The following is a 14,374-nucleotide window of genomic DNA, read 5'->3' as shown; positions in this document are numbered from 1 at the left end:
AAGAAAAAAGAAGAGTTTGTGAGCCAGCTCGCAAAAGCCCGCGATGGGGTAGGTTAATGGGGCGAGTCACTTCGTTTTGGCAATACTACCTAACACCTTCCAAATAATGCACACCCTAAAGTCCTATGTTGCACTACACATGACGCAATACACATTTTAAAAACCTACGATGCACACCTCCTAAAATCATAAATTCATCAACAACCAAATCAAAAGCATACTCCAAGAGACAAAGAGAACAAATGCAGAGCAATCACCACCAGCGACCAAAAAAAAAAAAAAAGAGAACAAAGGAAAACGAAGACAAACACAGACAAAACACAAAAGAAAATACCGAAAAAATCCATAAAATTGTAATTATAATTCTCTAAAATCACGCAACATAGTCTATAAAAAAAACCACTTGCAAAGAAAACTACGTAAACAACTACCTAAATGCCCATAACGCAATAAAGAAATAAATAAACGGTTAAAAATACCTATTAAATCCTATCCATTATATCTTTACCAAATGAAAGGCCAGATTAACTCATTTTGGTCAAAATAGCAGGTGAATCTTGACAAAAGTGAGAAATTTATCACACTTCCACAACTTTCACCAAGTCATAGCCTGAGTGCCTGACCATATCAAGTAAACACAATGCAAACTAGGTATAAGGCAGCGGAACAACAGAATCATGAAAAAACAGGGCAATCTTGATCAGAACTCAAAAGATGACAATAGAGAAAGAAGACTAGAACACAATCAATAGCTGCAAACTGTGCATTTCAAATTGCACCCGAGTTTGAAACATGTAGATAATAATAACGTGGCACAAGACAAGCTCGAGGCCATCAAACAGTCAAAGTGAGAAGAACGTCATGGCAATGAAAGCCAATAGCTAGGACACGGCTATAACACGTCTTGAATAGCTGAGTATTTGGCTAATATCTATATCCTTGACTGTTTGGAAGCAGTCACATAATTGATACAACTATACAAGGCAAAATTGAAATTTAGAATAGGAGAAGGCATAGAATTAAGCAGCATAAGAGGAAGATGGATAATCTGTTAAGAGACTTCTCCACCTGCATTTCTTGCCTTCTCATTCTAGGGCCACCGGCAGCTGAGACACTTGGGTAAGCAAATACAGTTGTGTCAGTGCTACCGAACATCCTTGCAAAGAACATTTCTCCAAACATACCAACAGTGGGGCTGAAGAAACTGGTAACTGCTGTGCCCCCGAAGCTAGAAGGTCCAATTGATGCATAGCCGCCAAAGGCTTGAGGGAAGTATTGTTGGTGATGGAACAGTGGTGGTGGTTGGTGTAAAGCATTGGGCGGAAGTTGCTGATGTGGTCGTGAATTTGGCGGTGGCGTGTTCATGCTGAGAGCTGGTGGCCTTTGAGGTATGGAGAACTCCAGTTCAAGCTTCTTGGATTCATAGTCTGATGATGATGAACCACGGCCATAGAGAGGGACCAACGAGGTGTTTGAGATATAAGCCTTACAAACAGGACACTGAGGTTGCTCTTCTGATTCAAGGGAGGTGTCCTGGATATGGAGCCACTTGTAAATGCAAGGCCAGCAGTACAAGTGGCCACAAAGTGTAACCACAGGATCATGTGCCGACTCAAAACATATGTTGCAATCAAAACAGCCAGTAGCATTTTGTAATCCCATTGTTGGAGCTGAATTTTCACTCTTTTTCTGTTTACTAATGGAAACAGCCCCATCACTCCCGTCAGTATCAAATGCCATGAGATCTGTTCAAATGGAGAAAAAGTGACATTCCCTAGCAAACATTGTCTCAACTCACAATTTGAAAGTGCACACAGTACACAAGAAACATTATTGTGTGTGTTCATGGCAATGTTAAGCATCTCATATTAAAGAATTCCACAAATAACACAAAACCCTTAGCTAACTTATCCTAGATGCAACTCTATCAGCTTTGGGATAATGTAAGCCTAGTATCAGAGATGTCGGCATTTGGATTATAAATAATGCATCAAGACACCATCAGCAGTCATTTTTAATGTTAATATCCCTGAGCATAACTATAATTACGGAACTCAGTATCTAAATCAAGAGCTGTTCCCATCATATGTCATTCTCCAGTTTCATTAACTACCAATGGGCATAATGTTTCTGATTACCAAAGCTGACATAAAATTTAAACCTTTAGGTCCACAAACAGACATTTAGCCTTATGGAATACAATGTGCAATAAACCATATATTAAAAAAGAGTTTTTTGCACTTTTGGTCCCACGACTATAGTGGCACTATCAGGATTGATCCTTGACTTTCAAACCTTACAATTTCAATCCACGACTATTGTTTTTGTTGCAAAATGGCCCTTCCGGCCAATTTTCCGTAAAAAATCTCACCGGAGAAAAAATTCTCCATTTCAAGCAGGGATAAAATAGACATTTACATTGACCTTGCAATCTCGGACCGCTATTGACCTCTTATTCTGACCAAAGTGCAAAAAAATCAAACATAAAAAAACCCAATTGCCATAGATGAACCCTAATATGCTCTCATCTAATCAACGATGTAGCCATTATGTTTTCCTTCAAAATAAAGAAGATGAAGATCGGCAATGGATGACGTGTTGAAGATGGCAATCTATGTTTTCCTCTTGTTTGTAGATGGGTTGATGAGATGAGAGCCGATTAGGGTTCGTCTCGGTCAATTGGTTTTTTTTTTATGTTTGATTTTTTCGCATTTTGGTCAGAATAAGAGGTCAACATCGATCCGAGATTGCAAGGTCAATGTAAATGTCTATTTTATCCCTGCTTGAAATGGAGAATTTTTTCTCCGGTAGGATCTTGACGGAAAATTGGCCGGAAGGACCATTTTTGCAACAAAAACAATAGTCGTGGACTGAAATTAACAGGTTTGAAAGTCGCAGATAAATCCTTATAATGTCACTACTATAGTCGCGGAACAAAAAGTGCAAAAAACTCTATTAAAGAATGTCAAAATGAAGGCCAAGATCAAGATTCTAAAGCTACATAAACATAAAGGGGTCGTGGCAATAACCACATTGATTTTCAATCACACTAGAGATCCATAAAGGGATTTTTTTTCTAACACCTATTTCCCTATTTGCAGAATTTTGGTTCAGTAGATTAGCTTCCAGTTCTTGGTGTAGTAATGTTGAATACAATAATTACAGCATAAGAAATTTTAAAGAAATTAAAAACATGTTACAATTCTACATGCCATTTAGCTCAAACATTTATATCTATTTCGAACATTTCACTAAACTCAGAAAAAGGAAAGGCAAAAGCAACGAAAGCACCCAATTATCCGAAGCAATATCGGTAAATTCACCAACAACACATCACATTCCCTAGAAATTCAACGGCAAAAGAGAGAACATATGACGCATAGATGAAAAATAAGAGAAGAATTGAAGAACATACCGCTACGCGAAATCAATTGAGAAAACTACCAGTATAGAAAAATCAGGGCGCTCGGAACTCCGGCGGGTGACTCTTCGGAGGACGGAGATATAAATGGCGAATCTAGAGAGAGAGTAATAATTTGGACAGTGAGAGAATGCGGCGGAGACAGAGGAGGAGGTTAAGTATTGGGGGAGACGGAATTAATAGAGGAGAAGAAGAAGAAGAAAAACAAAACCAAGGGTACCGTTACGGCGTTACCGTATGTATTACTAGAGTTAATACCCAAAATAGTCCATCGATTATGTCGTAATTACCAATTTGATCCTCGACTATCATTCTTACCCAGTGAAGTCCTCAACTATACAATTTTTATCCAATTTAGTCCTTTGTCAATTTGACTGTTTGTTGACTGTCAAAAGTGGAAATAAAGTTGTAATTTTACAAGTTTTCTCCTTCCTCCTCATTTAGCAGCGCCAAACCATGTAGCAATAAGCTCCGGTTGGGTTCTAAACCTGTCAGTATCGAAGTAGTGGTTATGCATCGGATAGCCCATGAATTTGATTTCCAACGATTTTTTGATGATCGAAATCTGATCGGAGTGTATTGTTGCATGGTTTGGCGCTGCTAAATGGAGAGGAAGGAGAAATCTTGTAAAATTATAATTTTATCCCGACTTTTGACAGTCAACAAACAGTCAAATTAATACAGAGGACTAAATTGGGTAAGAATTGTATAATTGAGAACTAAATTGGGTAAGAATTGTATAGTTGAAGACTTAATTGAGTAAAAGTTACATAGTTGAGGACTTAATTGGGTAAGAATGGTAGTTGAGGACCAAATTAGTAATTATGGCATAGTCGAGGGACCACTTTAGGTATTAACTCTATTAACTATTATAAGGAAAATGTTATTTTTTTCTTTCTTTTTTTTTTAAAAAAAAAAAACTTTTTTTGGGGTGCGTAAACATGGTGGACTTGCCTCGTACGTGGTATATTTTTTATTTATTTTTATAATTTAGGTTCTTTGAATTTATCGACAATATCACTATCACTGTCAAAATTATAAATAAGAAGGTAAATTGAATCAATCTAATTTTGAGTCTTGACAACAAACTAGACACTTCTACACACAAGAAATCTATTTCAAATTCAAACTTTTAATATTTGCGGTAAGAATAAAAAAAATATTTTATATTTTATTGATTCATATGATTATCCAATATTTCACTATTTTGCTATTTATTTTTAAAATTTCATATAATGTGATTAAAAAAAAAAAAAGAGAAAATATGAACTAAAAATTAAACAAAGCATGGTATAAGATATGTTTGGTAAACCTAGCTGAAATGGTAGCTGAAAGCTGAAAAGTTATAAGCTATAAGCTGAAAATTAAAGAGCTGTTAAGCTAGCTGATTATGCTTAAGAGAGTCTGGTAAAATTTGCTTTTTGATAAGCTGATGAATATAAAAAGACTAAAAATGACATCTTAATAAACTTTAAATAGTTTTAAATTTAAATAGGTTTGTTTACCTATTAAAATTTAACATTTTAAAATGAAGCTATTAGCATAATCATGAGCATTCCATAAGGAGTTGCAACGTTAAGGAGTTGCTTGGGGTGAAGAGTTGCTTAAGAGGGTGAATAAAGATGGAGAAGAGAAAATGCCAAAAATGATTTTAATTGAGAGGGGTAAAGGATGTCATTTATTTAAAATATTAAGGATAAAGATGGAAAAAAAAATTAGGAAGCTACTAGCTTATTTTGGAAACATTACCAAACAGAACTTATAGCTTATTAGTAGTTTAAAATAAGCTATAAGCTCCTAAATAAGCTCGGCCAAAGAGGGCCTATAATTGCCTCTACACTATCATATCTATCTAAAAACTAATAAGTGTAAATGAAGGTTATACCCTTCATTTATGTCTATTTTTTCCATTACGTCTTTTTATACATTATGCTATAAGAGTTGTACTATACATTATTTTTGACAAATATACCCCTATCGTTATAACTTCCGTTATCTTTTCCACCATTATTGCCATGCACATGCATCCATCCACCATAATATTTTCTTCTCTATAGAGGCATTATCGTCTAACACAGTCGTTTCGACCCTCTTCTCAAGCTTCATGACTTTTCCCTCCAGATTGTGAACCTTGGAATCTTTCTAAGCGAGGCCCTCCCTGTCTTTCTGGTGTGCCTGTTTGGTGCCCTTAGCCCGGAAAAAGAAACTGGCTAAGGTTCTACTCAGCTACAAACAAACAGTGTGCGCGTGACTCCTTGGAATCTTTCTAAGCGAGGCCCTCCCTGTCTTTCTGGTGTGCCTGTTTGGTGCCCTTAGCCCGGAAAAAGAGATTGGCTAAGGTTCTACTCAGCTACAAACAAACAGTGTGCGCGTGACTTACGGGAAAAGTTATGAAGGGAAAGGTTCGGGCAAGAGGTTACCAATATGATTTCTTTAGGTCCCTACTCGCCGACCCGGTTGGTCGACCATTCAGAAGTATTATCGGGGGCCAACATGTAGGAGCAGATTTTGTCCAAGAGTGACGCAGGCTCAGATTCGGACAGGAAGACATCTATAATTAGAGTGTGGTCGGGTGAGACCAACCCCTTAGGCCTTTTTATCGGGCCTCGTCGTCGCCGTCGGTAGCCTTTTCCTTACCGCTCTTGATGTATGCCCGGGTTATAGCGAGGTCCGACCTAGAGCTCATTTGTACCACCGTTGTCAGCGGTAAAGCGGAGGGGATGGGGGCCGAAGTAGTCGCTGCTATCGACTTCTTCCCACCCAAGGCGACCTTGGTGTGGGAAGCTTGGGTGGTGGCAGCCTCAAACGCCTCGTCTAAGCCCATCTCTGCAAAACTGAGTATCGAGAGTTAGAGATAATAATAAAATTCAAAACTATGCGTCACTCAACTTAAGAAGAATAAGATCTAAACACAAGGACCTCATGAGGTCGGCTTGGCTGTTCTGGGAGGCACTACGATGGTAACCTCCTTGGTCATGGGTATGTATTTATTTTCCAAATCATACCGAAGTTCTTGGAGGTTAGTTGTTGCGTATTCTTCGTAGAATTTGGAGGAAATCGCCTCGGCGTGAGTAGTCATGATTCTGGTCAGAGCTGGGTAGATGTGTTGCCTAAATTGGGAGCTCCAAATGTTAGGAACTGAAAGGCATCACTTATATAATATTACAGATTGTAGAAGCGATTTTTCCAACCTTTATTATTGACGGATATATTGGGAATCGACCCGAACCGACCCGAGGGCGCGAAGCAAGAACGGGTCCCGGGGCGGCGCCACGTACCCGCCCCGGCCGAGGCCTCGCCACGTGGCCCCCGCACGAGCCACGTTGGAGGCCAGGCCGGCCTCTCCAGGAGGCCGGGCCGACCTCCACATGGGCCCGGCCCGGGCCCATGATGAGCTCGGCCCGGCCCCCGCAGCGCGGCCCGGTCGCGAGGCCGGGCACGGTCAACTCGGATCCAATCACCCCCCGCCTTAGGAGGTGGCGGTTAGGGGTGGGGGTAGTATAAAAACCCCCCACCTTGTCTCATTAAGGCAGGCTATCTACGATCTACTGTTCTTACATACTCTGTCCTGAAATACTACTGTAATAGCCAATTCTACGGCATTTAATACAATCTACGGTCTCACGGCGTTTGCTATAACGTTCGTATTACTTATTTATTATCTGTATTCTTATTCGGGTTAATTAAGTCGGACCCCCGATTTAATTAATTCCATCATTGGTGCTCTTCTTGAGAGCTGTTGTACAAGCTTAAGCGCTCTCCCCACTATCGTTCATCCACAGCGATGGCAAGATCGAGATCCAGCTCTCGTCATACCAATGGTTCCCGCGGCACCCAGCTCGTCGCGAACAGGAACGGTCCCAACGGGGCCCCCGCCCCCAGCATCTAATCGGCCGCCTCCACCAGGTCGGGGGAAGATCTAAGGGCCTAGCTCACCAACCACCGTGGCAGTGGTGCACCGTCACCACCCCATGTCGCCCCCGCTCCGGCTCGCGCACTCATCCAGGAGGAGGTGGCGGTCTTTGAACAAGCCTCCACAGCGTTGGCGCGTGTCGCGGCGAGCCTTCGGGCAGAGGAACAAGCCGACATAGGCGCCACCCGAGGGGCGCCGGCGTCACCTCCACCTCCTCCCACCCGGGGGCGCAGCGGTCCAAGCACCCGGCCACCCCAGGCACCTATCACCCAGGGGGAGGTCAACTCGCCTCGACCATCAGAGAGGCGGGAAGGAGGGGACTCCCGCCGAGACCGCCAGCGTGACGGCGATGGAAGGGAACCAACCTAAACCAGGCCCGCCCTGGAGAGGTTGGGCGATCACGTGTCGGCCCGGGACAGGCTGGGTCCGAGGCCAGCCAACGGTTCCCGCGGCACCCAGCTCGTCGCGAACGGGAACGGTCCCAACGGGGCCCCCGCCCCCAGCATCCAACCGGACGCCTCCACCAGGTCGGGGGAAGATCTGAGGGCCCAGCTCACCAACCACTGTAGCAGTGGTGGACCGCCACCACCCCCTGTCGCCCCCGCTCCGGCTCGCGCACTCATCTAGGAGGGGGTGGCGGTCTTTGAACAAGCCTCCACGGCGTTGGCACGCGTCGCGGCGGGCCTTCTGGCAGAGGAACAAGCCGACCTAGGCGCCACCCGAGGGGCTCCGGCGTCACCACCACCTCCTCCCACCCGGGGGCGTAGCGGTCCAAGCACCCGGCCACCCCAGGCACCTATCACCCAGGGGGAGGTCAACTCGCCTCGACCATCGGAGAGGCGGGGAGGAGGGAACTCCCGCCGAGACCGCCAGCGCGACGGCAATGGAAGAGCACCAACCCAAACCAGGCCCGCCCTAGAGAGGTTGGGCGATCACGTGTCGGCCCGGGACAGGCTGGGTCCGAGACCGGCCAACGGGCCACCGGCGGCGGAATCATGCTCCCGCCGGCCACTGCGACAAGAATCGGTCACTCGAAGGTCGCCGATCCATGGGCCCCGCGCCCAGCCGCGACACGAGGCAGCCTCGCGTGGGTTCGCAGGGCGGGTCCCCCGACCCCACCCGCGACGTGAGCAGGCCTCCCGGGTCGAACGATCGGGTGAAACGAATGTTAGAGCTCCGAGCTCCCATCTGGAAGAGGTCGAGCATCTTCGGAGGAGGATGGACGAGCTCCAGAAGAAGATCGATGAGAGGGACGGGTCTCCGGAGCCCCAGGATGTGCTGGACTCCCCATTCGCGAACACCATCATGGAGGAGCCCTTACCTCGAGATTTTCGTTTTCCCACCATCAAGGTGTACTCGGGGACCACGGACCTGCGGGCACACCTGACCAGGTACAGAGCCGCCATGATGATCACCGATGCAACAGACGCCTTCCTGTGTAGGGGGTTCTTCGCCACCCTGGACGGGCAGGCGCATGATTGGTTCGGATCCCTCCCAGCGGGGTCCATCTCCACCTTCGCGGACCTCACCCGGCAGTTCATATCCCATTTCGCCACCAGCATACAGCGGAAGAAGCAAATTGCCGACCTGTGTGATTTGAAGCAGGGGAGCTCAGAGTCACTAGCCGAGTACCTCAGCAAGTGGAAGAAAAAGGCCATGGGGGTCGCCAACTTTGATGGGAAGTTGGCCATGGTGATTTTTCGAAACAACTTGAGGTCAGGCGCTTTTCACCAGGACCTCATCAGGTACCCCCCCAGGACCTATACCGACCTGATGGACAAGGCAGCAAGGTACGCTGACGCCGAGGCTGCCGAGAAGAGGAAGAAGGAGCAGGAGGAAGGAAGAGGTCGAAAAGACAAGGCACCCCAGGAGGAGCGCAAGGCGCCGCGGCCACACTGACGTGAGTACGCTGAGGGGCCCAGGCTGAACCCCACACGCTATCTCACCCCGCTGACACAACCTGTGGGTACCATCTTGGCGCACGCGGAGGACCAGGGAATCGTGGTATTCCCGAAGGAGGAGTGCATGAAGATATCGGCGAGGGGGGACCCCAACAAGTACTGCAGGTTCCACCGGCAGAAGGGGCACGATACAGACGAATGCATCCTCTTAAAGAGACAAATCGAGGAGCTCATCCAAATGGGTTACCTCGGCCATTTCATTAAGAAGCCCGGCCAGGCGCAAGGCCAGGCGTAGGGCCAGAAGCAAGGCAATGTATGGAGGAAGGGGGGTGGCAAGGCGCCATCCACCTTGGCTCCCCGTAAGAGGGACCACCACGACAACATCTCCGAGGAGGAGGAGAAGACGACAGAGGACTCCCAGCCCCCGAGGAAATGTACCATCTACGTCATCTTCGGGGGGGCCGAGGGAGGGGACTCGCCAGCTGAGCGGAAGAGGTGGGCGTGAAGCTTGTACGTGGGGGAGGTCACACGAACACCCCACGAGAAAAAAACAAAGAGGGAGTCCATCACGTTCACCAACGCTGACCTACCTGACGGGCCCTTCCCCCACCGGGACGCCTTGGTGGTCAAGCTGGACATCAACAACGTGGTGGTGCACCGGGTGCTCGTGGACACGGGTAGCTCGGTCAACGTCATGTACCACGACACATACACCTAGCTGGGATTCTCAAGAGGGCAGCTGGAGCAGGTACGAACCCCCCTATCCGGGTTCACGGGGGACTCAATCGAGATAAAGGGATCGATCACTTTGGAGGTGGAGATAGGCACCCCACCTTACACCAAGAGGTGGGAGGTCGAGTTCGTAGTCATCAAAATCAACTGCGCCCACAACATCATTCTCGGCCGACCCGCCCTTGAGGACCTCAGGTGCGTGATTTCCATGGAACACCTGTGCCTCAAATTCCCAACAGCGACCGGGGTCGGGGTCGCCCGAGGGGACCAAAAGGTGAGCCGCATCTGCTACTTGAAGGCGTGCCGCCAAATTGGTCAGAAGGACCTCCAGGTCCACACCAGGACGGCCACGTAAGAGGTGGATCTTGGCATTGCTATCCTAGGAGGAGGACCATTCCCCTCCCCCAATAATGTCTTAGTGAACGACAATAAGCGGAATAAAGTTTCATGTCACGAAACACGTTGTGAGAAGGACCCTTGTTACGAAGTTGGTTCTCCAAAAAAAAAAATTAAAATTTTTTTTTTTTTTAAAAATAATCATGAAACAAAGGGGGAACGAGTGCTCACTCAAGACCTCCCCTCGCGGACCCTAAGGGGGCACGAGGTCCGACCTCGCGTACCAACCCCGACGGAGGACGCACACTAAGGGGGCACGAGGGCCGACCTCGCGTACCAACCCCGACGGAGGAGCCCGGTGGCATGGTACCAACCCCGACGGAAGAGCCCGGTGGCGTAGTCCGAAAGGACTTAGCTTGAGCGGCTGAAGTACCCTAAGGGGCACGAGGCCGGACCTCGCGTACCAACCCCGACGGAGGAGCCCGAGTGCCTAGGCTTGAACGAGCCAGGACGGAGCGGCTTTCGAACCCTAAGGGGGCACGAGGTCGGACCTCGCGTACCAACCCCGACGGAGGAGCCCGAGTGCTTAGGCTCGAAAAAAAAAATTTTAAAAAAAATCATGAAACAAAGGGGGAACGAGTGCATACTCATGACCTCCCCCCGCGGACCCTAAGGGGGCACGAGGTCCGACCTCGCGTACCAACCCCGACGGAGGACGCACACTAAGGGGGCACGAGGGCCGACCTCGCGTACCAACCCCGACGGAAGAGCCCGGTGGCACAGTCCGAAAGGACTTGGCCCGAGCGGCTAACGCGCACCCTAAGGGGGAACGAGGTCTAACCTCGCGTACCAACCCCGACGGAGGAGCCCGGTGGCATGGTCCGATAGGACTGGGCCCAAGTGGTTAGGCGCACCCTAAGGGTGCACGAGGTCCGACCTCGCGTACCAACCCCGACGGAAGAGCCCGGTGGCGTAGTCCGGAAGGACTTAGCTTGAGCGGCTGAAGTACCCTAAGGGGGCACGAGGCCGGACCTCGCGTACCAACCCCGACGGAGGAGCCCGAGTGCCTAGGCTTGAACGAGCCAGGACGGAGCGGCTATCGCACCCTAAGGGGGCACGAGGCCGGACCTCGTGTACCAACCCCGACGAAGGAGCCCGAGTGCTTAGGCTCGAAAAAAAAAATCAGGGACAGTTTGGAGGACCTCGGCCCTAAGCCGAGGTCGAGGTCGGCCGACCCCGGGGTCGGCAGGGCCTCGGCGGGCGAGGCCGGTGCGACCTCGGCGCCAGAGGATGGCGCGACCCCGGCAGAGGGGGACGACCGTCGCCAAGGCCGACCCCGGCGTGGCTTGAACTCGGGAGGTCGGCCGGGGGGCCACGGAGGCGCGGCCTGCAGGCCACCCCCGTGGCAGCGTCACGGCGACGCCATCGCGCCGGCGCCGTGACAGAGTGACATGGCAGAAACGCGGTGGTGCGTATGTGTCCTAGCAGATGAAGGAGTCATGGTCCGGATGGAGTTCTCATCATTATCACAAGAAGTGCACTTTGACGTCACCTATAAGGCTGGGACGCGGACATCTCGGGGTCGGCATTTTGGGGGGTCGGCCGGAGCATCTACTCTCCTTCACTGATGATTACTCGCAGCTCGGAGAGTGGGGGACTGATGACGGATATATTGGGAATCGACCCGAAACCGACCCGGGGGCGCGAAGCAAGAACGGGTCCCGGGGCGGCACCACGTACCCGCCCCGGTCGAGGCCTCACCACGTGGCCCCCGCACGGGCCATGTTGGAGGCCAAGCCGGCCTCTCCAGGAGGCCGGGCCGACCTCCACATGGGCCCGGCCCGGGCCCATGATGAGCTCGGCCTGGCCCCCGCAGCGCGGTCCGGTCGCGAGACCGGGCGCGGTCAACTCGGATCCAACCACCCCCCGCCTTAAGGGGTGGCGGTTAGAGGTGGGGGTTGTATAAAACCCCCCACCTTGTCTCATTAATGCAGGCTATCTACGATCTACTGTTCTTACATACTCTGCCCCTGAAATACTACTGTAATAGCTAATTCTACGGTATTTAATACAATCTACGGTCTCACGGCCTTTGCTATAACGTTCGCATTACTTATTTATTATCCGTATTCTTATTCGGGTTAATTAAGTCGGACCCCCGGTTTAATTAATTCCATCAATTATTGTCGGGCAGGTTGAAGATGCTGTATGTCAACTATTTTGATTGGATAATGAGGAAACCACCCCCATGTCTATGAGGAAGACGGAGGGGAGAAGGTTTAGCATAACTAAGAAGAGAAAACATTATGCAAAGCAAGAACCGATATCAAATACAAGAACTAAAAGGGGAACTCACTAGTGAGAACGGTGTGTTTAGAAAGCTTGATCGTAGGATTGGATCTTGAATAGTTTCACTAGTCAACTCGGGAAGCTCTCAGGATGGCAAGTGAGAATGGTGTTAATTTGACCCTCTAAGCTGACTTATTTATAGACAAATGAGGCGGGAAAATGCAAAAATTCGAAACGGATCCCTAGTGTAACACGTGGCCAACGAATTGGCTAGGGTAGTGGTTTGCATGGTACACTGTAGACCGGTGCTACACACAATCTCAGCCTGGCTAAAAACCTTTAGACGTTGAATTTTAGTCAAATTTTATAACCCGTGCCCCTCAAAACGCTTATATGTCTCGGGGTACGGACTAGGGGGCTACTTGATAGGAAATATTCCCTAGATATACATACTACTATGTATTATACACCAGATCGGATTCGACCCCATGCGTAGAGAGGGGCATTTTTCGATTGCGTCCAACCTCGTGGGGATTCACCCGGCCCGACCTGAAGGCAAGGCTCTTTAGCTTAATGAGACTCTGCTCAAAGACCTTTAGGCTCGGTCTCGACCCGGCTGCTTGGCTTGGGTTCCCCGAGCCAATATGATATGTACTAAAAGACAAAATATATATATATATATATAACCTTCGACCCGAGCACGCGTGCTATAGGTCAGTCATTTACTCGATCGCACGTGGGCGCTGCTCATTCAGACTTCGAGGCCACGGAGTGCATGAGAAACACGTGTCACACATGCCGACCTCCCGACATGTGTATCTAGAGTATTTACACAAGCTCGAGACCCTTCGACCCTCGGTCTTAACTACCCGAGCTACTATACTATAATTTCTACTCATATCCGTATACCCGAGAGGATTTACCACATTAGATGCACAATAAGTATTTTACATACACAACCAATGAATGCTACAACGGCGGCTATTTTTGAAATTCCTTCATTTTTTGAATTTGCAAGATTAATTGCAGCATTAGTATAGTCTTGGCATCTTTCAATGAATCAAGTGTGTCACGATGTTCTATTACGCTACATTGACATTTTTAATAATGAATTTTAAATGTAGCTACGTAAGATAATGATCTAATTACCATTTACATATTATTATCAATATAAAAGCATACCAATCTTTTATGTGTTATGCTTGAGATACTTTTGGTTCAACCATTATTGTTGAATGAGTTCTTATAGATAGAGAAATTCCTAGTTTATTTAAGGAATAAGATTAGATAAGGTAGTAAAATTTTATACATTTTAAATCGTCTTAATAAAAAAAATGATTTTATCTTTAAAGTGAACAATTGTGAGGTAGTCCAAAGATATTACATGGTAGTTTCTCGCTTAAATTTCTTGGGTCATTTGAATATCCTCTTAGTCAACAAATCCTTCCCAAGTAGTTAATTAATATTTTTGAAATACAAGTAGTTAATTAATATGATTGACTTCAAACTGTTTTTTTTTTTTAAATTTTTTTCCATGGTATTAATAAACCACTCGGTAAATAAATATATAACATTATTTTGTGTTATAACTTTGATATTTAATTAAAATCTAATATAGTGTAAAAATAAGACAATGGACAATTTAGTGAATATAATTAATTAATTAATTTGAAGGTAAGGAATCTTTGCGTAGAAAATAAAGACAATATAACTAATGAAATTATGTCTATTTTAAAATTTTTTGATAATGAATAATTTTTTTTGAATAAAGGAATTGTAGAC

The 14,374-nt window shown here is 47.3% G+C and overlaps 2 protein-coding genes across 2 annotated transcripts; one reads left to right on the top strand and one right to left on the bottom strand.

The window, feature by feature from the left end:
- Positions 1 to 715: 715 nt before the first annotated feature.
- Positions 716 to 3,631, bottom strand: LOC109178401 (E3 ubiquitin-protein ligase RMA3). The gene is made up of 2 exons (XM_019328021.1): positions 3,416 to 3,631; positions 716 to 1,745 (listed from the first exon to the last, which is right to left on the bottom strand). Exon 2 carries the CDS (start codon positions 1,738 to 1,740, stop codon positions 997 to 999), a length of 744 nt encoding a protein of 247 aa, XP_019183566.1. The 5' UTR covers positions 1,741 to 1,745; positions 3,416 to 3,631; the 3' UTR covers positions 716 to 996.
- A 4,921-nt stretch (positions 3,632 to 8,552) lies between these two features.
- Positions 8,553 to 9,233, top strand: LOC109178403. Its single transcript, XM_019328025.1, has one exon. It carries the CDS (start codon positions 8,553 to 8,555, stop codon positions 9,231 to 9,233), a length of 681 nt encoding a protein of 226 aa, XP_019183570.1.
- The last annotated feature ends 5,141 nt before the right edge of the window (positions 9,234 to 14,374 follow it).

This window comes from Ipomoea nil, unplaced genomic scaffold (assembly GCF_001879475.1).
Source record: "Ipomoea nil cultivar Tokyo-kokei standard unplaced genomic scaffold, Asagao_1.1 scaffold0832, whole genome shotgun sequence".
Taxonomy (NCBI): Eukaryota; Viridiplantae; Streptophyta; class Magnoliopsida; order Solanales; family Convolvulaceae; genus Ipomoea; species Ipomoea nil.
The sequence above is the reverse complement of the archived record's forward strand: the minus strand, read 5'-3'. Positions and strand labels throughout refer to the sequence as shown.